This window comes from Marmota flaviventris, chromosome 13 (genome assembly GCF_047511675.1).
Source record: "Marmota flaviventris isolate mMarFla1 chromosome 13, mMarFla1.hap1, whole genome shotgun sequence".
NCBI lineage: Eukaryota > Metazoa > Chordata > Mammalia > Rodentia > Sciuridae > Marmota > Marmota flaviventris.
In genome coordinates this window covers 103,148,717-103,171,601 of record NC_092510.1, presented here as the reverse complement: position 1 = coordinate 103,171,601, position 22,885 = coordinate 103,148,717, and the positions used below count along the sequence as shown (strand labels likewise).

General features: G+C 60.3%; 1 protein-coding gene and 1 long non-coding RNA gene across 6 annotated transcripts; one reads left to right on the top strand and one right to left on the bottom strand.

Annotated features, from left to right (window-relative positions):
* Positions 1-13,656: 13,656 nt before the first annotated feature.
* LOC114100757 (uncharacterized) lies at positions 13,657-18,728 on the bottom strand. Of its 2 annotated transcripts, none has more exons than XR_003584136.2 (3): positions 16,360-18,728; positions 15,830-16,248; positions 13,657-14,958 (listed from the first exon to the last, which is right to left on the bottom strand). It is a non-coding gene; the product is annotated as an uncharacterized lncRNA (long non-coding RNA). The 2 variants fall into 2 exon arrangements; XR_011704191.1 differs by having other exon boundaries at positions 16,043-16,248.
* Positions 18,729-18,880: 152 nt separating this feature from the next.
* On the top strand, positions 18,881-22,859 carry Tmem250 (transmembrane protein 250). Of its 4 annotated transcripts, none has more exons than XM_027942025.2 (2): positions 18,881-19,304; positions 20,783-22,859. In XM_027942025.2, the coding sequence occupies exon 2, from the start codon at positions 20,822-20,824 to the stop codon at positions 21,317-21,319; it is 498 nt and encodes a 165-aa protein (XP_027797826.1). In that variant the 5' UTR covers positions 18,881-19,304; positions 20,783-20,821; the 3' UTR covers positions 21,320-22,859. The 4 variants fall into 4 exon arrangements, with proteins under 4 accessions (XP_027797826.1, XP_071457254.1, XP_071457255.1 ...); XM_071601153.1 differs by having other exon boundaries at positions 19,965-22,859; XM_071601154.1 differs by lacking the exon at positions 18,881-19,304 and adding an exon at positions 19,471-19,741 and having other exon boundaries at positions 19,965-22,859.
* Positions 22,860-22,885: the final 26 nt, after the last annotated feature.

Here is a 22,885-nt window from a genome sequence, read left to right as displayed (position 1 = left end):
GGGGGTGAGAGGCCCAGCGTGGCAATGGCAGGGTGGAAACCCTGCCCAGACTAGGTCTGACACGCCTCCCACAGGACGCCCACCAGTCCCCTCCCCAGGTGTCCCCACGGGCACCGCCCACACAGTCCCCTCCCCAGGTGTCCCCAAGGGCACCACCCACCAGTCCCCTCCCCAGGTGTCCCCACGGACACCGCCCACCAGTCCCCTCCCCAGGTGTCCCCACGGGCACCGCCCACACAGTCCCCCCCCAGGTGTCCCCCTGGGCACCACCCACACAGTCCCCTCCCCAGGTGTCCCCAAGGGCACCACCCACACAGTCCCCTCCCTAAGTGTCCCCATGGGCACCACCCACAAGTCCCCTCCCCAGGTGTCCCCATGGGCACCGCCCACCAGTCCCCTCCCTAGGTGTCCCCCTGGGCACCGCCCACAAGTCCCCTCCCCAGGTGTCCCCATGGGCACCGCCCACCAGTCCCCCCCCAGGTGTCCCCCTGGGCACCACCCACACAGTCCCCTCCCCAGGTGTCCCCAAGGGCACCACCCACAAGTCCCCTCCCTAGGTGTCCCCATGGGCACCTCCCACAAGTCCCCTCCCCAGGTGTCCCCAAGGGCACCACCCACACAGTCCCCTCCCCAGGTGTCCCCATGGGCACCACCCACAAGTCCCCTCCCCAGATGTCCCCAAGGGCACCGCCCACACAGTCCTCTCCCTAGGTGTCCCCATGGGCACTGCCCACAAGTCCCCTCCCCAGGTGTCCCCACGGGCACCGCCCACAAGCCCCCTCCCCAGGTGTCCCCATGGGCACCTCCCACAAGTCCCCTCCCCAGATGTCCCCAAGGGCACCGCCCACACAGTCCTCTCCCTAGGTGTCCCCATGGGCACCGCCCACAAGTCCCCTCCCCAGGTGTCCCCACGGGCACTGCCCACACAGTCCCCTCCCCAGGTGTCCCCATGGGCACCACCCACACAGTCCCCTCCCCAGGTGTCCCCATGGGCACTGCCCACACAGACCCCTCCCTAGGTGTCCCCATGGGCACTGCCCACAAGTCCCTTACCCAGGTGTCCCCACAGCACCGCCCACAAGTCCCTTACCCAGGTGTCCCATGGGCACCGCCCACAAGTCCCCTCCCTAGATGTCCTCACGGCACCGCCCACACAGTCCCCTCCCCAGGCATGTGTGAATGCTGTTTTGCTGGAGGACGGGTCAGGCTGGATCCAGGGTCCAGCAGAACTCAGCTCAGGGGACCTCGAGCCTGTGTTGGAAAGCTCCTGTGCCAGCAGTGGCAGAGCTGAGGGAGTGGCAGCCCTGTGATGGGGGCGGGGACGGCCTCAGGCAGCCCAGGGCCCTGATGGCACAGGGTGGGTCCCAGCAAGGAAGATGCCTGGCTCCGTTCTGTACCAGGACCTGCCCAGCCCTGCGCAGCCCCGTGTGCACTGGCCGGTGGGCCTGGCTGGACGTGCAGCCAGCTCTGTTTTCCACCACTCGACCCCTGGCCAGGTGGGAGGGCAAGGCGGGCAGCAGGCCTGAGCCAAGCTCTGATTTGGGCAACAACTTTATTGAGACATTAAGACTGCGTTGTGGCCCACGGGTAGAGCACTTGCCCACGTGCTGAGGCCCGCGGCCAACCCCAGCACCACAGAAGATAAGGTCTAAAGCACGCAGCCCGCGGGCGCCCGGCTGAAGTGGAGGCTGTTAGGTACTCACCCATGGTGAACCATGGCCCCAGGAACCCGGAGACCCCGACGCCTGCTCTAACGTGGATGAGCCTAGGAACAGCACGCCTCGGCATGAAGGACAAGAGCCAGGGAAGCCGGCTCGCTTGAGGTCCCCAGAGACTCAGTCCCTAGAGACAGAAGGTAGCAGGGGGTGCAGGGGCTGGGGCTGCGGAGTCCGTGTTTGATGGGGACAGAGCTGTCATCTAGGAAGAGGGACAGTTCTGGAGATGGATGGTGGCTGTGGCTGCAGGATGAGGATGTGTCTGATGCCCATGGCTGTAAATGGACACTAGAATGTGCCACTGGACTCTAAGCTGCCACTTGAGGTGGCCCTGAGAAGCCCAGGTGCTCGCTGGCTGTGCTCGGGAGGGTGTTCTGGAAGAGGCTGGCCTTGGCCTTGAGCAAGTGGAGCAGGGCTTCCCAGCGTGGGTGTACCGTCCACTCAAGCATCCAGGTTGGTTAAACGGGGAGGCAGGCCAAGTTCTCCCCGCTGACCGCTCAGCTGTTTCTAACTCTCGCCCTGTGGACATTTCGTAAAAATGGAAGCATAAGTCTGTGCTGTTTTGCATCTGGCTTACCTCACTGAGCACGATGCCCTCAGGGACATACGTGTTGGGTACCAGGAATTGCTTAACCATTGAGCCACACCCCCAGCAATTTTTAGTTTTTATTTTCAGACAGGGTCTCACTAAATTGATTAACTTTGTTCCTTTTTATGGCCAAATAATATTTCACACCACAGGTGCTCCCGGCTCTTTTCTGAACTTGGCTGAACACTGCTGGCTCTCCTGGGACCCCAGGGTGCAGGCAGACGGCAGGAGGTGGACTTCTCGGCCCCCAGAGTCAAGTGAGCCACGTGCTTGTGATAAATTTCTTCTGGATATATCTGCATTTACATCCACATCTATTACTATATAAAGAGATTTATTTTGATTTTTATATGTAAGAGATTCATCGTGATAGATGTGATCCCATTGGTCCTGCTTCTCTGGAGGACTCTGGCTAATTCAGATGGGAATGTGTTTTCTTCCTTTCTTTCTTTTTTTTACTACGATTGAAAGAAAGAAAGGGCGGGAGGAAGGAGGAGGGAGAGGCTTTGCCCTCCCCTTCCCGTCCTGTGCCTTTGCAGAGAGGACGTCCCCGTCAAGGGAGCCGAGCACTGTGTCCAGTGCGGCTGCTTCCACTCGGCTGGGCTTGGGTCTCTGCCTTACCTGTGCGCTCCTTCCCTGGTGGCCTTACAGTTCATAGACTTGCCACCGGACGGAACCTGGGGGGCATCCGCCCTGGGCCCCCAGGAGTTCTTGTGTGGACGTGAGTTTCTCTGGGGTCTGCACACACGGTCACTATGTTAGTGTTTGGGAACCGTCAAAGGCATGACCTACCTCCTGACCTACCTCAACCACGGAAGGGGACTTTCCTCCATGGAGGTCTTGGGCCCAGGGAGCAGCCGAGGGTGGACGGGAGCCTCTCTGCGTGGAAGGAGGATGCCCAGGCCTTCTGAGCCTGCAAGAATGAAGGATTGCTGCCCGCCTGCCGTCCTGGTGCGCTGCGCTTTTCATCTCACAGTGACCTCGGGGAGGTGCTCCTGCTTGGGGGCCGGCCGTCTCCAAGATGGATGGGCAGGGGGGTTCTGACTTGCAGACGCCTGACTGTTTTTATGTCCTGATGCAGCCCGGGGCCATCAGGCCCCAGCACGGCTGCTGCTTGGCTCTCTGTTCTGGGGACCTTGGAGGGGCCCCAGCCCCGTCATTCCCAAGGCAGCTGCGCAAGGTCATGATTCCAGAAAATAACTCACAAAATGGACTCCCCACACCCCACCCCTCACCATCCAGTGGGGACCACTTGAGGAGACCTCTTCCATCCCCCAACCCGGCAGCCACAGATACAGCTGCGTAGGAGCCCAGGTGGAGGCCCCTTCCCCACTGGGCTGTGGCAGGAGGCAGGCAGGCTCCATGGGGCGCTGCAGAGCTGGCCCTGTCCACGGGGGAGGCCTTCTCCTTCCTGACCGTCAGCCTCCACCCCACCAGGATTTAGGAGTTCACACCAAAGAGGTGCTTGGCTCCTGAATCCCACGGAAAATTAAATCAATTACGCAGTCTAATAAAGAACTCCAGGTTTTTAATTAAACTAAGCTTAATTAAATGGCGAATGCTCTGCTCTGTCGATGCTCTGATCGGGCCCTGGAGGCTGGGAGCATCTGAATGGCCCATGCTGGCTGCTGACCGGGAGGGATCGATGGGCCACTTGCCCGCAGGGGCTGGCTGCAGGACAGGCAGAGCAAGGTGGGCTGGGGGTGGCCAGGCGTCCCAACTCATTCCCAAGCCCCAGACTCAGAATTAGGGGCTGCCAGGACAGCCTGGAGCCCTGCCCTGACAGAACAGCGGCATGTGGGGTCACAGCAGGCCAGACCTGCACCCCCCCACGCAGCTTCTTCCCCTTGCAGGTGGCCGAGTCCCTGAGTCTACCTGGGGACCCTGCTTCTGGCTGGACTGTCTGCCTGGCAGCTCCCTAGGCCCCTGGACTGGCTGCCCGGCCCCAGCTCACCTCCTGGGCCCTCCCCCTGGGCTCACCCCCATCTGCACTTCTCAAGCTTCCTTGGCCCTGAGCCCAGGGTCATTCTGGTCAGAGGAGGCAAAGGCCTGACCTGGCCTTGGCTGTTGGCCTCTTACAGAAGCCTCTGTGCCAGGACCATGAGCCTGGGCTGGGGCAGGGGCCCAGCTTCCACTCTGCCCACCCTGCGCCTGCTTGATCTTGGTGCTGACCACTGGGGAGGTGGCAGGGGCCAGGCTGGCAGACAGCCCCTCCTGGTCTGCAGCAGGCAAGCCTAAGTTGTCCGGGGATGCTTTGGGGAGTGAAGAGCTCAGGGGTACATTGGGGCTTCTCTTAGGGTCTGGGGAGGCGTCCACAGGGCCATGCATGGGCAGTGAGCAGACGTGGGTTGGAGTCCTTGTCACCAGGAAGCTGTATGCCTGGGACTTGAGTCCGCACCAGTCCTGCCTGCCGGACCCAGTGCATCCTGTAAAGTGCTAAAGAGGGCCTCGAGGGCCAGGCCAAGGAAAGCCCAGCAGGTCCCTCCATCTTGGGTCCTCCTGCCCTGCCTCCCAACCCTCCTGGAGCCCCAGGGACAGCAAAGCTGTCCCCAGCCTGAGACCTGGTCCCACCTTTTCACCCACTTTGCCCTTCAGCTCCCAGCTGACTCCCTGGGGGAACCGACCTCTCCTAGTGGCGTGGGGACTCCTGATGCCCCTGGGCACTGCCAGCCTCACCCTTGCCTTATGTCGCCTCCCACCCCTCCCCCACCTACTCTCAGGCTGGTGGTGTAGGGCTTCCCTGAGCTGCGGCCGCCCAGGCACCCACTGTCTGATGGATGTGTGTCGAGGGAAGCCGGGAGCTGGAAGCATCCCGCCCCAGGAGCGAGAACCAAATGCATCATAAAAAAATAGAACCTTCGCTGCGATTGTCTGATCTGTATTTATTTCATAACATGCAGAATTAATAAGATACTGGGTTTGAGGCTACCATGGCAACCGAATGCAGAGCGCCTTGTCCCGGCAAATAGATGAATTCATAAATAACACCCAAGTGCTGACACCCACCACCGTGCCCCCGCCCACCCGCATCGGGGCGAGGGCTGCCCTGGCCCCCGGCACAGCAGGGCTCTCGGTGCCCGGAGCTGGCACCTGATGGAGGAGTCTTCTGAAGCTGCCATGTTGGAGACTTGGCTGAGCTGCTGACCCCGGGGCACCAGATCTGAAGATGAATGACCACTGGCAGGCAGGAGGGGACACACAGGGGAGCCCTCCACCCGCCTGCAGCTCTGGTGGCCAGGCCGTGGGGCCCCCTTTCCTTCCTTCCTGGGCATCCACCATGTGGTGGCCATTCATCCATTTGGTGAATGCCTACTGGCCATGCAGTACGGGCCAGGCAGGGACGCCTAAGGAGCAGCCATTACTTACATAAGCAAGTACCTGTCTCGCTTGCCCATGGGTGTGATGGCCCAGCACTGAGATTTCCCCAGAGGACATTCCTGAAGCCCTTGATAGAGAGCTGGTCAGGCGCCATGCCACCCTGTGGCTTTCTGAGTCTGTCTCCTGGCTCTTTGAGGCTTTCAGGACGATCAGCACAGTGGCTCCGTGTGGCTGTGGTTCTGCCAGGGGGCATAAGCTGAGGGGCCACTGCAGCTGCCCACGGGGCCACCCTCGAGACATGGCCAAGCCACTGGGTGGTCTGTCCTCAGCCTGGTGGGCTGCCCCTAAGGGTGTGAGTTCCTTTGCTCCCCAGCCCGGGTCTCCCTGTCTGGACAACATGATCCCATTGCCTCACCGGGGTCCCAGGAGAGAAAGCCCAGAGCAAGAGGAAACAGATGAGCACCAGGGACGTCAGGGCAGCAGAACTGATCGTGGGAGCCACATGGTAGACATGTTGTCATCCATTTGCCAAAGCCCACGGAATGTGCACACCAAGAGGGAGCCCTCGGAAAGCTGCAGACATTGATAATCTTGCAAGAGTGAACCTGAAACTGCTGTAAGAACTAAAGTGCCTGCTGGATGCAGTGGCCACACCTGTGATCCAGTGGCTCAGGAGGCTGAGGCAGGAGGACCACAAGTTCAAGTTCCGCCTCAGCAACTTAGTGAGGCCCTAAGCAACTTGGCAAAACCCCGTCTCAGAATAAAAATGAAAAGGTCTGGCTGGGGATGTGGGTCAGTGGGTAAGCACCTCTGGGTTCAATCCCCAGTACCAAATAAGTAAATAAATAAAATTAATAAGGTCCCTTTCTCTGTTTTTGAGAGTGAAAGCCTTTTGCCATTATTGAATGCTTTATCAGACCCTCACCTCCCCAAAGGAGTGTCCTCAACTCCCAGGACTAATGACACTACCGTGCCAGAGCCCTCAGCATCGGGGGCCCTCATAGTCCCCCAGACCCCCTTTGTCCCTGGAAGACCCACTGGCCCAACAGGCATCTGCCTTAGACACAGGTCTCTGAGAGGGACAGCTGGGGATGCAGGGGGTCTGGGAGGACAGCCTGAGGGGAGAAAGGGCCAGGCAGGGCCCAAGACCCCAGAAGAGGACCACCTGCCCCCAGCTGCCCTGACACACGACAGCACCAGCAGTGGCCGGTGGCCAGGAGGCCTCTGCGTACCTGCTGGGCTCTCAAAGGCAGCACTGTGTCACACCAATGGCTTCATCAGTGGCACTAAAGCTCAATGTCTGTCCCCTGGTCCACCTGTGCCCAGCAGCCTGTGTGGCTAGCCACACCCACCTCACTGAACAGGCCTTTTAATGCCCCTGTCCTAGGTGTGCACCCCACTAGGAGGGAGGAGCCTTGGCGAGCATCCTGGGGGTGCCCAGCACCCGACTTGTCCCCACCACAGATGCCAGGTGGCAGCCTGGCCCAGGCAAGCCCCGTCCACAGTGGCCTGCCGTCTTCCCACCTGGAAGTGGGTGGTCTCTCAGCTACTGACTGAAGGATGAACCCTAGGAGGCAGTGCTGAGGAAAGCAACGGGGCCACCCTCAGGACCCGGCTGCAGAGGGGAGTCCTGCACTCCTCCAGCGCCCGCCTCACCCCACCATTGCAGCCCTGATGCACCTGCAGGAGCTCAAGGAAGAGCAAGGCCGCCCCCTGGTGCCAATGGCAAACACTGCAGCCTCCCCTCACTCCCCAGCCCTGCACCCCCACCAGGTCTGAGCCCTGGGGAGAGGACTGGCCCTCCAGGGAGCAGGCGGGCCAGACAGGGGGAGTGGGGACCCAGCACACCACACCGGGTCTGAGCACTCTGGTGCTGCAGCAACCCCAAGTTCATTCTGTAGTTTCACTTGGTGCTGTCCCTGACCCTCACACTCACGTCCCCTCCCATTCCTCCGCAGGGACCCCATGACCAGGGTACAAGTCTTTCTGGGCTCAGTGCTCTGTCACCCCTGAAAGTGGGTACATGAGTGCCCCTAAGGAAGCCCAGATCCCACAGCAGCTGCCCCCATCCTTCCTAGGATCCCGAGCCACGGTCCAGTCCAATGGCACTTCCCATGGGACTATTTCAAGCTTGGCTGACCCCAGGAGTGACCTGAAACACCAGACAGTTGGGGTGAGCTGGGGTGAGCTGGGTGAGCTGGGGTGAGCTGGGTGGGCTGGGGTGGCTGGGTGCACAGCTGCCCTTGTCCAATCTCAGCAAGACAACCGGCAGAGCTCAGACCTGCCCCTGCCCCTGCCCCAGCGGTGACCAGGGCTGGCGGGGAAGAAGCAGGTCAGGTCCGGAGTGCTGACACTCACCCCAGGCAGAGAGCGCCCCCTGCTGGCCTCCCAGTGCACCCACCAAGCTGAGCCTGAGCCTCCAGCGGAGTCCTGGGCAGGTGTCCTGGGCAGGTCTGTGGGATGGGGGTGCCCTGGGCACGGGCTCCTGTGGGGGCGTGAGGGTGCACACCCTGCCTTCCTTACCATGTGAAGGGGAGCCGCGCACCTGTCCAGTGCACGGGGCAGGGCTGCATTTCTCACCACAGGTATAAAGCCCAGCTGAGCTCCACCCCAGCTCTGTCCCTCTTATCCCCAGAGGAACGAGCTGCAGGCCCTATTGAGGACCGGCTGCGGACGCTGCTCTGCCCAGGGCAGCAGTGCAGGTGGTCTCGAGGGCTGCATTTTGGACAGCAGCATGTGCTGACGTGGAGTCTCCTGTATGACAAGGTGCCTGGGAGCCTGTGCACACCTTTGTCCCTCTTTGCCTGTCTCACCCCACTGCATGGAGGGGACCTGGGTTCCCACAGATGAGCCCAGGGCAGGGCTGCAGATCCCTTCTCAGCAGGGTCAGGAGTGTCCCTTTCTGAGGCACAGAAGATGTTTGTGGTGGCTGAATGACACCTCCACCTGACCTGGCCCCTGGCCCCTGTGCTCTCTTCCCTGACACCAAAGGTGGCCAGTGCCAAACCTGCCCTGGAGGCTCCAGCCCTGCACAAAGTTGACCCTCCTGGGGCCCCCTGCCCCTGGCCCTGGGCGTGGGCGGCTCCCTCGCAGCCCTCCTGCCCTGGGCTGGCTGCTGGGTCGATTCCCACCTGCCTTCTGTCCCTGAGCTCTGCCGGAGGCTGCCGCCTGCCCTAGAGCCCAGCCTGGCCTGAGGACTAGGTCAGTGAACAGAGACCCGGCCCCAGGGCAGTTGGGCCAAGCACACTTGTCAGGAGGTCCACTTGGAGCTCCTGGAGAGCCAGCGGTTCTGGCCCGGTTCAGCCAGCAGGCCCTGGGCCCAACACAGGGACAAACGGCTCCACTGAACCCAGGCCTGCCCCCAAGGATCTCAGTCCCAGCAGGCGGGGACAGACAGACAGCCTCCACAGGTGGCTGGGTTTCCCGGTGTCCTGAGAGGTGACCTGGCCATGCTGGAGTCTCCATGACTGAGGAAGGAACTGGAGTCCGGATCAGAGCCGCTGCAGGAGGACCCACACGAAGACCTGGGAGGCCAGCTCAGGCGTCCTGTGTGACAACAGGAGGCTCAGGGCACAGCTGGAGAGGCAAGAGTCCGTCCTGTGCCGACCGACCAGGCCGTTCACAGAGGTGGGACAGCTGACCTCACGCCACGTGGGTTTGGGCCACAGTACAGGCGAGGGAGGTAAAATCCTGACCACGGCCAGGTAGGAGGCTTCTCCCTGTTCACCGCAGCTGGTTTTCAATCGGGAATAGCCCACCTACTAAGATCAACTTAACAAACGGTAAGGAAGTAAGACTGTGATGAGGGGGAAAGTCCTTGTGCCCATCTCTGTTCTTGGGGCAGGTAGACAAACAGGAGCTGCCCACAGAGGCCACAGATGGACACAGGTGCACGGGTTAATGGACAAGACATGGCCAGACCACAGACAGAGGACACAACACCTTGTCCGGAAGGCGGGTGGCGGGTGGACTTGCCTCTGCTGGAGCTAGCCCCTAAGGCCCTAGACAGACAGAACGGCCACGCGACCCCAGCCCCATCTGGGAATGGTCAGGGGCCCCACTAACACTCAGCAGCCCATCTGTAGTGGCCAAGCTCCATCCACTCTGCCCACCTCAGCAGGGGACCCAGACACCCCGGCCAACCCAGAGGCAGGCCACTGGGCCACCCTTTAGGATGCCACTCCTGGGCCACCATTTGTCCCAGGCATTGGAAAACCCTCTTAGACTTGGCCCCCAGCAGAGCTTTTATTCCAATTTCCTTCATACTGACCAGAGATGTGGGACACAGGAGATCAGGGACCCAGTGTCCAGTAACCTGCTCCCAGCCCTTCCCGAGTATCCATCTCCACCTCCTCGTTTGCTGTCTTGGAACCCTGTGGGTCCTCTTGAGAGTCCCCCTTTGCCCTCTTTCAGTCTTTCACTGGGAATTGAACCCACGAAGACTCTACCCCTGAGCCACATCCCCAGCCCTTTTTATTTTAAGTTGGGTCTCACTAAATTTCTGAAGATGTCCTCAAACTCATGATCCTCCTGCCTCAGCCTCCCAAGCTGCTGGGATTACAGGTGTGCACACCATGCCCAGCTGCCTTTGACATTCTTTCCTTTTTTTTCAATTGTGATATATATGAAAAACTTACCTTTTTTAGTTTTGTTTCCATCCTGGGATCTAACCTAGGGCAAGCACTCTGCCACTGAGCCACATCCCCAAATCCACCATTTTGGTCCTTTTTTTAAGAGCACAGCTCAGTGGCATTGAGTGCATCCACCACAGTGCAGCTGCCACCTCCGACCAGCTCCAGAACTTTTTCATCTTCCTAAACTGAAACTCGGTCCCCACGAACACTGTCCCCACAAACAGGTCCGCTCACTCACCACACCACCTCCGCTCAAGACTGAGGTATCACACAGGCTCTGTCCTTCTGTGTCTGGGCTCTTCCCTCAGCAGAATGTCCCCAGGGTCCGTCCAGCATGGGTCGCCGGAGGTTGCTGATGGTTCCACAGAAACCCTCCACCAAAACGCGGGAAGGGCCAGGGGCCAGAGCAATGAGGAGGGGGGGTCCCCAGGGGGTTCAGAGATGGGGGTCCTGAGACACAGGCAGCAGCTGGGAGGAAAGACCAAGTCTAGCCTCTCAGGCTTGCTGTCTGCCAGCCCATGGACTCTCCTCCCTCCCCGACTGCAGCATGGGGGGCGGGCGGGTGGACTTGCCTCTGCTGGAGCTAACCCCTAAGGCCCCAGAGAGACAGAACGGCCACGCGACCCCAACCCCATCTGTAAAGCATGCACCCCACACTCTGCAGGCCTCAAGGTGCCGTGGCTGTTGGGACTTGCGCTTCCTGGGACATGGCCAGCTTTGCAGCATCTGAAGGGAGCCAGATGGTCATGGGGTGCTGCACGAGTGCCCACAGCACAGGTGGCACAGGAGCCACCACTGGGCCCTGGCCTTGAGACGGCCACGTCCCCCCAGGCCCAGGAGCAGGCTCTACAGCACTCCTCCCTGGAGTGCCCACCCATCTGCCACCACTTCTATCAACCCGCGATGAACTGGGGCAGCAGGGGGAGAGGGTGGGAACAGAGCCGCGCAGGCAGGCGCACTCCTGTTCTGAGGCCAGAGGAGCCAGCAAAGGTGACCCACGTGGAGGACGCCTGCTCCTGGACGGAGGTGGGGGTGGAGGGAAGCCTTGTGCCTGATGGGGGAGTCTGCCTCCTGGGGAGGAGAAGAGGAAACAGCCTCCTTCGTGGGGAAAGCCCGGGCTGGGGTGCAGCCTACGGGCAGAGCACTGGCCTGGCTTCGAGCCTCAGTGGGAAAAAAGTAAAAGAACGGCATTCTCTGTGGCCAGGACCAGCCTGCTGCCCTGGCCCCTTGAGGGGCATGCTCACCGAGTCCATCTTCTCCCGGCCTCCACCTCACTCTGAGGCTGATTAAATTAGTGAATGCAATCACAATCTGAAGCGAGTTAATTGAGAGAATTTATTTGGGCCTGACAGTTTTATGCATGTTTGATTAAGTATTATAGGGTTTGTTTTTGATTTTGCATAATTTAACTTTAAATCCTGCACTGGGGGGCCCATCAACCATTAACGACCAAAATAAACCTCTTTTCAGATGCATCCGTTTATGATTTATTTCTGAGTGCAATATCTTCCAGATTTTTTTGGTGCTGTTTCCAAAGTGACAAATATGTTTAAAGTAACATTTTGGGCCATCCCCCTCATCCTATAAATCCTCCAGAATGCATACAATTCATTAAAAGTTTTGAAAGAAGTACAAGTTAGCATTTATACTGCAACAAGTGACACATAAATGCCTGCGTTTGTCTTCCAAGCAAGCCATAAAATATACCTGCTAGCCGGTTCCCCGGAGCCTGCACAGCACCCACGCTCTGGGGTGATGATCAGCCCTGTCACAAATCTTCAGTCCTGTCAAAGTGAAGCTGCTCAGTCAGGAGTTCAAGTCGAGTCTTTTGTGAAATTAGCACAGAGGCCTCAGAGCCCAGGCCTGGGTCTGGGACGCGGGCAGCCCTGGGAGAGGGAGCACCAGCCTCCTGGGACCCCTTCACAGCTGGGTCTGGGTGTTGGGAGGACGTGCCCACCTAACACCAAGGGGGGTCCACAAGGAGACAAGAGCAGCCCTGCCCTCCAGGGCCTCTCACTGAGGCCTGCTGTTTCTCGGCCTCCCAGGGGCAGCGCTGAGTCTGTCCTGGCCCGGCCTTGGCAGAGGGCTTCCTGCCATAGATTCCCTGTTTTCCCTTTTGGTGCTGAGGAGGATCCCGGGCCTCACTCATGTTGGGCAAATTCTCCACCCCCAGCCTTACCCCAGCCCCAGGGAAGATGAAGGAGTTGCCCTAGGTTAGATCCCAGGGATGTTCCCTGGACCAGGGCTGGTCTGTGATCTGGCCAGGCCTGCTGCCCCCCAGGGCCCTGGAGCCTCCGTTCTGAATGCCCAGCACCAGGCTGCACTCTAAGCAACAGCCAAGCACACGTGGGGCTGCTCTGCGGCAGGAGGTCTCTGTCCCAGGGAGGAGCTCAGGCCACTGGAAAGACGGGCACAGGTGAGCCATCACGTGGAGGGAAAGGTGGGGCGCAGAGGAGGGGGTCCATGGCCCTGGGCCTCCACCTGAGGAAGCAGGGGGCTGTTGTGGGTGTAGCTCCCGGTCACCAAGAGGGCTCTCTGAGCAGAGCTCTGGCCTGTGCTGTGGCCAGCAAGGCACAGAGCGTTGGCATAGGTCCTGCCCCTCAAGACCCTGTGACCTTGAGCAAGTTACTAGTCCCTTGGTCTCCTGTAAAAGGGGACAGGAGCAGCTATCGGCTGTGGTACCCAGTGCCCTTGGGTTCAGTGACACAGAGACCAACAAGTGCCTGGTACACGCACAGCCAGTGTGCTCCCTTCTCAGGCTGGCCACCCGCCCCAGGACAAGGCAGCCAGGAGCAGTGACGAAGCCCCCCTCGCAGGGGAGGGGTCTAAGCGAGAGGTTTGTTGCCCTCAGGCCCTGCACAGCCAACTCCTCCCTCTGCCCTCACGTGGTCACCCTCTGGTGTGCCTCTGTCCTGACCACTGGTCCTAGGTGACCTGAGTGCCAGGAATACACAGGGTTACTGTTGGTTGTATTAATCCGAGTGTGTGTGGAGGAAAGACCATAAGCAACGTGCCCCTGATGAGATGTGAGTGGCAGAACTGAGGCCAACTGCGGCCCAGGCAGACCTAGATAGTGATGTCAGCGTCTGCACTGCTGCAAGCACAACTGAACTAGGACTTAAATCCCAGACTCTGGGGGGCGATGGGACCAACAGGCCCTGGACAGAGAGGGAGGTCTCGGTCTGGTCTCCCCACCAGACTCCTCCAGCTTGAATCTAGTTCCAGCGACCCTGACTGAGGACCCATGTCAGGTGAGCATCTGGGACTCTTGGGTAGCCTCAGTTAGGACTCAGAATCAGGATGTGTGTCTGAAGTGTGATGAGCATCAATAAAATAGACCTGACTGAACCCAGCTGTGCCTCAGACTGAGACACTAACAACCGCTCGTCACACTAGTGGGTCACGGTCTTAGTCAGCTTTCATTGTTGAGACCAAAAGACGTAGAACAACTTAGAGGAGGAAAAGTTCATTTTTGCTCGTGGTTTCAGAGGCTCAGTCCATGGCTGGCCGGATCCGTTGTTCTGGGCCTGAGGTAGCGCAGAGCATCATGGAGGAAGGGCATGGCAGACAGCTGGTCATTCATGGTGGCCAGGAAGCAGAGAGAGCGCAAGCTACAGGCCAGGGACACAATATAACCCCAAAGGCACATCCCCGGGACCCAGCCTCTCCAGCCGCACCCTACATACTAGCTGCAGTCCCCACCAGCTAGTCTAGTCCAGGGGATGACCCACTGAGGCAGCCGCGGCTCTCACAGGCTATCATCTGACCTTGGAGCGTCCTGGCTGTCTCTCATGAGCTTCTGGGGGATACCACAGATCAACCATAGCAGGGCCCATCCTAGGGAGCTTTGCACGTGTTGAGGGTCAGGCTTTAGCACATGAACGAGAGACACAACTCACTCCATAGCAGCACCTCGAATGTCTCCAGTTCTGTCGTCAGACTGACCCATGCCAAGGTGGGTCAGGCTCAGGTCTCTCAGGAAGCTCCAGAGAGGATGCCCGAGGGCTAGCCCTATGCAGCCTCACAGGGGCTCAGGGTCTGTTCCCAGATGGCTGGCTGTTGTGGAGGCCTCAGTTCCTCCTTAGCAGGCTGGGAGCAGGACTGCTAGAAGACCCACCCAGCATGGCAGCTGAGGGGAGACTGCTTGTCTTCTGAGATCCCCGAGAGGGAGGCGGAAACCCAGGCATTCTGTGGCCCAGCCTCAGAAGAGGTCACCACACCCCATCCGCCACACTTTTCTTTGGTACTGGGGTTGGACCCACAGTGCCTTACTCCTGCACTTACAGTTCAGATGGCCGGCTGGCCACCCACTGGCGCCCCTCTCATGGCCTCCCCATGAGACTTCCCAGCATAAGAACAGCCGGCTTCTCTGAGAGCCCAGAACCACACAGCCACAGTCCTCTGGGCCTCCTCCGACTCCAGGCCAGTCGCTAAGGTGGACCACCATGGGTGGGGAGTAGACTCCTACCTTGATGGCAAGCGGGAGGGGCTGCAGAAGAGGCACCGGTGGCTGTCCAGGAAGACAGCGTGTCCCTCACATTGTCCTGTCTTGGGCCCCTCAGCACTTCTTGGAAGCGGGGTGGGGTGGAGGGGGATTATCATTGGGCTTGAAGCCACACTGGGCCTCCCCCAGGGGGGTCAGTTTGAAAATGACCCTGGAGAACTCATGACTTGGGAGCCTGAGGCAGGAGGATCTGGGAGCCTGAGGAAGAAGGATCACAAGTTCAAGGTCAGCCTTGGCAGGTTTGAGCAACTTAGTGAGACTGTGTTTCAAAATGAAAACTAAAAAGGGCAGGGGTGTGGCTCAGTGGTACAGTGCCTCTGGGTTCACTCTCCAGCACACACACACACAAAAAACACTTTGGGAGATTCTGGATGGGGCTCAGCAGCAGAGGCTTGCCCTGCCTGTGCAAGGCCCTGGGTTCTATCCCCAGCACCACCAATTAAAAAAAAAAAAAAAAGGCCCAGGAGATGTCACTTGTCTCCCTTTCCCTCCCCCTCACAAGCCCTTCAGTGGGCCACAACCGATCTGGCAGCAAGACCTGGTCATGTCAGGCCCAGAAGTCACCTGGCTAGGCAAAGCGCCAGGTGTCCTTATCCCTGCACCCACCCCCAGCTGGCAGATGGTATGGGGGCAGGTGCAAAGCTCTCCCAGGCCGGCAGGCAGGACCCCTCCCCTCAGCTCCCCCAGGCATGGGCAAGCCTGCCCAGCACCTGTGTACCAATGGAGCGAGGGACTGCCTGCTCAAATTGCGGACTGGTAGCTGTCCCTGGCCAGGCCAGGCCAGGCCAGAGGTATTCTAGGCACAGTGGGCCAGTGAGTCCCTGAGGCAGCTGCTCACCTCTGCCACTCTGCTGCGAAGGCGCTAAGCAGCCACAGGCCCTGCACACGAGCGTCAGTCCCGCCTGCATCCATCCCGCCGGAGTTCCCAGCCCAGGCTGAAGGCCTCCCTTGCACTGGCGCCCCTCCCCAGCCCCATCCCCGCTTCTCAGGCCATCCCAGCAGGTGGCGCCAGGCCTGCGCCCAGAGCTACACTGGGAGGAGTGAGGACCGAGGTGGGGACCCTAGCTACCTTTCCACAGCAAGATAAGCTGCTGGAGGGCCTTTAGAGCAGGCCACTGAGCTGCACAGGGCACACTGGGAGGGCCCAGCTGTGGTCAGGTCCTGGGCTGGAGGTCATGGACTCAGTTCAGTAGGTGGCTTCCAGAACTTCCAAGGAGTGAAGTCACAACAGCAGGGCGCAAGGTAAGGGCAGGGGGCATTTCCTGGAGCTTCCCTGGCTCACCTCCTGGGGTAGAAGAGGAACCGAGGGAGCCTGGGGGCCAGGGAGGTGGTGACACAGGGCCGCAGGCGACCTCGCAGAGGCAGGGATCTTCCAGAGGGGTCTTGAAGGGTGAGCAGAGGTTGGCAAGGTGGAGGAGGAACAGAGACTCATACAAGGAAGGCATGAAGGGGCAAGTCAGGGACAAGCCACCCCAGGATATGCGGCAGCTGGAGGGGAGACAGAAATGCCCAAAAAACCATCAACCCGAGGGCCGCGGACACACAGCCCAGGGAAGAGGTGCATTTTAAGAGGCTTTTTAAAAACCCGTCGCCCTTCACCTGCTGCTGGGAAGTTTCCAACGCTCCCTGGCTATGCTCAGCTCCACCACGGTGGCAGGAGGACCAGGGCCACATACCACCAAGCTCCTCAGACCCTTCCACAAGACAGGAGCCAGTGTGAGCACGGGACAGGGAGGGAGCTACAGGGAGGCTGGGGCTCTGCAGGGCAGCCAGAAGAGTGCCAAAGGAGCGGCCACAGCCAGAGTCAGTCCTGAGGACAATAAGAGAAGGCCCGCACTGGCTCCACGGGGACCAGCAGGCCTGAAATTAGTCCCAGGTGGAGGAACTTGCACTTCTGCAGCTCCCCACCCAACACCCCTGCCCAGGTCACACCAGTTTCTTTCTCCTGGGGCTCTCACCACCCTCCAGCCCTGACACCTGGACCTCTGAGTGAAGGATGGGCAGGGGTTGACCACACACGCTGGTGGTGTTGGCAACGACCTGGGGCCGGGGCCAACTGGATAGGTGCCTGACAGGAGAGTCAGGGCCATTAGCTACAGACAAGGTGACAGGGTAATGGGACAGACCTCAGAGCAAGACCAAACTGGCCACGTCCCTGAAAAGCTCACCAGGGGACCTGAAGTCCCCATCTGGAGGCCTTGGGGAGGGTCCTGGTCTCCATGAAGAGATTCTAATGCAGGGGTGTTGTGGCCGCTCCAAGTGATACATGCCTCCTTAATTTCTCCCCCAAAAGCTTTTTTATAACAGTGAAAAGAATAGGCACAGAAATGTGTAAAAAAAAAAAAAAAAAGTGAAAATGACCTCTGAAACTAAAGTAAATGAAAACGCTCTGCAGACATCCCCCTGCCTCAGGACCTCACCCGAAGAACGCACCCACAGCCCTGGTGGGCCATCCTCACAGGCCTGCTTCACCTGGCTTGTGCGGTCCACCCAGGTCTCTCAAGAGTGGGCGCAGATGGCAGTGACTTCACCCATCCTTAGATCAATCAGTCTCTTGGGACTGATGCCACCCACAGCCCTCAACAGACCCTCACAACACCCGGAAGGTAGTACTGCTCGTCTGAAAGGAGGGCAGTCTGTGCCACCCCGTCCTGGGCCTTGGCCTATGGTGAGTCTGCACACCTGCCACCCACCTGCCATCTACCCTCATCCCTCCTCACTGCAAGATGGTGGACACCTCCAGCAGGCTGTTCTATTCATGTTTCCCACCGAGGGGCAGTGTGGGTGGATGTCCTGCTCTGGAGTCAGCCCTGTACTCTTCCCCAATTATGCACAACAGGATGTGGGGGGCTGAAAGGGCTGGAGCCAACGGCTGTGGGGTCACTAAGGGAGAGCCAGGGAGCCCCAAATGAAGGCACAGGCCAGGGGAAGAGCTGCTCCACAGGGTGACTGCCGCTCCATAGGGTGACCGCCTCCAGTGTGCGGGAAGCCCAGAGTGGCAGACAGGCAGCCTCCTGCTGGCCCATACCTCGTCCAGGCCAGGGACACAGCCCAATGCTGCACGAGAGGCAAGCACTGGTTGGTCTGATCTTAACAGGCCCTTAAAACAGACAATTAAATCCAGCCATCAGGGCCCTGTTTCACTGTTTCCGTGTTCACATGTGTACAGTGTGGGGAAGCATTCGCCCAGGCTTCTCTGGGGAGAGCTCCGCTGGTCACTGAAGAGCCGGCTCCTGGTGCTCTCCCAGGGGCCCTCATGGTCCAGTCAGTTTTCAGACTCCAGCTCAGGCTGGGTAAAGGCTCTCTGGTCCTCAGAGGGGCCTCGCCCTCTCCTGCACAGTGCAGACTGAGCCAGCCCCCAGCCCCAGGTGGCTCTTCCAGCTGCTGGGAGCCCTTATTTCAAGGGCCTCCGCCCAATAGCCTGTCGCCCAACTCTGCCACCTGAACAGCTTGCACCCTGTGACTGGACCGCAGTGGGCCGGAGGGTCAATGGGGGAACCCTGAAGGGCCACAGCTTTCCAGACTCCCCATGGGTGGTCTGACCCTGTGGACATTTCCAGCATACCCCCTGTCCACGACCTCTGTCACCTGCAGGGCCTTGGCAAGGTCATTACTGCTGGCCTGCAGGACCCACCCTCATTCCTTCCTTTTATATTTTTTGTGTTACGGGGAGTGAACCCAGGGACGCTCTACCACTGAGCTCCATCCCCAGCCCTTTTCATTTTGAGACAGGGTCTTCCTAAGTTGCTCAAGCTGGCCTCGAACTTGTCATCCCCCTGCCTCAGCATCCCGAACCGCTGGGATTACAATTAGGGTCACCACGCCCGACCCAACTTCCCTCTGGGGCTCTAGGGAACCCCGCGCGGTGTCACACCCAGCTCGCCGCCGACAGCCCTGGTAAACCCGCTCGGCTGCTGCACTGCCCACCGCCGCCCGGCCTCCGGCAGTCTCCCGTCTCTGGGGAGCAGCTCATACCGGGTCAGCCCAGCTCCCCCGCAGCGTCGAGGACGCGCGCGCAGAACTCTGGGGGGGGGGGGGTGCGGCCCAACGCATGAGCGCGCCTGCGCACTGCCGAGCCCTCGAGGCCCACGCAGTTCCTTGTCTGCGCCTGCGCAGTTCCTTGTCTGCGCCTGGGCGGTGACGTCACAACCGCTCGCGGCTCGTACTCGCGCGCCGTGACAGAATCGAGTTCTGGGACGCTTAGCGCGAGGCCAAAACGAGCACAGCGAGGCTTCGCCGTGGCGCGAGCGGAGGGGGCGGAGGGGGCGTGAAGCCCGCTCTACGGTGGCCGCGGAGGGACGGCGCTACGGCTCCCACGCTGGGCCAAACGCCTCGGGCGGCCGGGCCAGGGCACACCCTCCCCTCCGGGCTTGCCCCAGCCGGGGGCGCGTGAGGGGCCGCGCCAGCGCTCGGAACTCTCGGCAGAATGCAGTCGCCCTGCTCTCGGAGCTTCGGGCGACAGGGGCGCCCGCAGGCCCAGTCCCCAACACCGCCGGCCTGCCGCCTGGTCCAGGACGCCGGCGCCGCCGCGGAGAAGGCACCGGGTGAGCGGCCGGCGGGGAGGGCGGGACCTGGCCGCGGGACGTCTCCAGGGCAACGCGCGGCGCCGACGCCCGGAAGTGGCGCCCGCAGATGCCCTGGGCGGCGGGCCGGGGTCGCGGGCGGCCCGCGGGGCTTCCGGGTGTGACGCGCCTGCGCGTGGCCCCCTGCGCCCTGTGGCATTCATGGGCACCGGGAGGGTGGCCGTGTGGTGGTCTGCAGGGAGGCTCCTGGTGTGGAGCACCCGGCACCTGGCGCGCAGCCTCGTGCACCTGCCGGCTCCGCTGTGCTGTCTCGCAGCCACCAGTGCACCTGCCGAGGCACCGGGTGGCAGGAGCAGAATGGAGCCCTCTGCCAGCAGGCGCACTACCCCAGCTGCGCGGGGTACAGTGACACGCCCAAACGAGGGCGTTGTTCTGTCCCCGCAGCGACTGGAGACTGGGTAAAGCTTTGCAGAAGCGCCCGGACTGGGCACGGGACGGATCTGGGTATCCGCCCCCTGAGTGCCTTTGGCTGCGCAGCCATTTGCTCTGGACCTGTGTCCGGGAGGGGGAGCTAGACTGAAGTCCATCTGAGGACGTGGAAGCTTTTGGCTGCCTTGTTACTAACTTTCGTTATTGGATTTTCTACATCCTGAACTCTCAATTTGCTGTTTCCTTCCACAGATTATCGAAGCAAGTTGTAAATGGCATTTACTAGGTGCAACTAGAGAGCCATGTGCCATTTTCTCCTTTCTTTTGGAGCCCAGTCTGAAGGGCTGCTGCATCCCGTGGCAAACAGCATGGACCCAACACTGTGGTCCTGCTTTGCCATGACACCCCCAGGTATCCTCCCTGGTTCAGGCAACCCTGGGAGGATAGAGCTGTTGCCCCCCCTCCTTCCTCTCCCCTGCTTACAGAGCAGGAGCCTGTGCTCAAGTAACCTGCCCCAGAATATTCCTAAGAAATAACACCACCAGGGCTCAGGCCCCACCAGGTGACTCCAGAGTCCCCATCTATCTGCATCCTGTCCCTCATCCTAATCTTATTATTCCTTGTGGAATGGCCTTCAAGGACTGTTGTCCCTGAAATCCGCAGAAGTCTTGAGCAATAGTAGACATACAAAATTAAAGCAAGACAAATCTAGAAAATGGTGACTGTGAGAACCCTTTGGAAAGGCGTGAGCTTAGCCAGACTCTGCTTGTCTGGACCCCAACCGTTTTGTCACTGACTGCTCTCAGGGAGGCCCTCTTGGGTGAGGGGGCCATGGTCACTTTCCTGGCCTTGCTCAGCATTGTGGGTAAAGTGCCACTTTTGGATTTTACATTGTGGGTCCCTTGGAAGAACCCTCCGGAGGGTCTGTAAAAAGGAGAGGTGGGGACTGAGTCCCAGTTCTGAGCCCCGGGCCTGGCATCTGAGCCTGCTTGGCGGGCTGATTTCTCAGGGAGAGACACCCTCACCGTGTCCTCAGACTGACTTGATGCCCTCCTTGTCTCTCCCCCCAGGACCACGCCTCTTCTGAGGTCTCCAAGGCCTAGGCGCCCATGACACCCATGCTGACTGCCTCCTGGAGGCTGCACCGCCACTACGAGCTAGCGCCGCCGCCGCTGCCGCCGGGGCCAATGCCTGTCATGCCCATCCCACGACGGGTGCGCTCCTTCCACGGCCCGCACACCACCTGCCTGCACGCAGCCTGCGGGCCAGTGAGGGCCTCGCACCTGGCGCGCACCAAGTACAACAACTTTGACGTGTACGTCAAGACGCGCTGGCTTTACGGCTTCATCCGCTTCCTGCTCTACTTCAGCTGCAGCCTCTTCACTGCCGCGCTCTGGGGCGCGCTGGCCGCGCTCTTCTGCCTGCAGTACCTGGGTGTGCGCGTGCTGCTGCGCTTCCAGCGCAAGCTGTCGGTGCTGCTGCTGCTCCTGGGCCGCCGGCGGGTGGACTTCCGCCTCATGAACGAGCTGCTCATCTACGGCATCCACGTGACCATGCTGCTGGTCGGGGGCCTGGGCTGGTGCTTTATGGTCTTTGTGGACATGTGAGGGCGTGGCCTCCGCCTGACTTTCTTGATTGTGCCCGCTGCGGGTTCTGTTCTTGGTGGGGTGGGCTGGTCAGGGCATTGTGCACCCGCGTCCTATAGGCGACCACTGCAGAACATGCTCCCCTTTGGGGGAGAAAAGGGCTGAGACTATTCTGTGATAGGAACCACTGCCCCTCTGGCTGGCCTCTGTGCCCGCTGCCGTCTGGGCTTCCGGCTCTGCGGTGGTCTGCTCACCTCCTTCCAGGTCGACCTGTGGGGTGGCTTCTGTCTGTTCTACACTTTGAGATTCTCTGTGACACACACCCCACAGTTAGGCCCTACCAGTGGTTTGGGAGACCCTGGACACGGGTGTACTGCCCAGGAGCAGATCTGGACAGGGTGCCCCCTGGCTGCTCCGCCCCCTTCCTGCACACCTTCAGCCCATCTTGGCCTTGGTCAGTGTTGGACTCCACTGGCAGACACTGCACTGTCTCACAGCTGCCCACTCCCTCCCGCCTGCCTGTCACCCTGAGGGGCCGTGTGGGTCCCCTTGGATTGCTCAGATGCAGTCCGGCTGGAGTGCAGACAGCCTTGGCTGGTCCCCGGCGCAGGGGCATCCCAGAGTGTGTGGGAGCCAGGTAGAGCTCCCTCTACCTCCACCCGGCCAGGCCTGCTGAGAATGTCCCCTGTACTGCATGCTGCTGCAAGTGTGGGGTGTCTGGGGAGCAGGCTTTTGGCCTGTCTTCCTGTGAGACAGCACCCAGCACTGAGACCTGCCTTTCTGGAGCAGGTGCCGGGGGTGGGCCAGGCCCACCACAGAGAGCCTCCCCCAGCGCTGTCCCCACCCTGCTGTGGCTGTTGAAGCATCCAGGTGTGAGAGAGCGTGACTGAGGGACAGGCAGGGTGTCCTCGGAGCAGGGAGCACCTGGGCCCCGATCTAGCCTCCTGTGTTGAAGGGGCTCTGGTCATTATGCGAGGTGTAGGACACTAGCCTGACTCTGAGGATGGCTACTTGGTCAATACTTGCTTCACCCCAAGTTGTCCCCACTTCCTGGGTTGGATGGTGGCCCCTTTAAACTTGCCCTGCCGGACAGACCAGTGGCCAGGGGATCTGTGAGGACAGTTGTGTGCCACTGAAGAGCAACTTAGGGAAGCAGGCTCCTGGCCACAGATGGCGCTGTAGTTTGTAGCCAGCCTCCGTCCGCTGCTCTTCCCGAGGGAGGCTCCAGAGGGCCCCTGTGAGCCGGAGGGCGGGCTCAGAGCTTCCCGGCCCCGCTTTTCTCCTGCTGCAGAGAATCTATTGCACTAGGTCATGCGCTTTCCTCAAGCCAAGCTTTGTTTACGCTCACTGACTCCTGTCACAGAACCGGCAGAGCCCCTCCAGGGCATAGGAGGAGCAGGTGGGTGCTCCAGAGCCCAGGAGGGGCTGGCTGTGCTGCCTTGAATGTAAACACCATGCCAGGCAGGACCGCTGCGTGCTGCACCCCGCTGCCCAGTGTCCCGAGTGCCTGTCGATTCTTAATGAGATGAGCCACCTGCATTAAACCTATTTTTTTAACACATTGATGGAGTGATTGCTTAAAGCTCA

Excerpts from the sequence above, each read along its gene's own strand:
- Tmem250 (XM_027942025.2), top strand. The coding sequence starts at position 20,822 with ATGACACCCATGCTGACTGCCTCCTGGAGGCTGCACCGCCACTACGAG.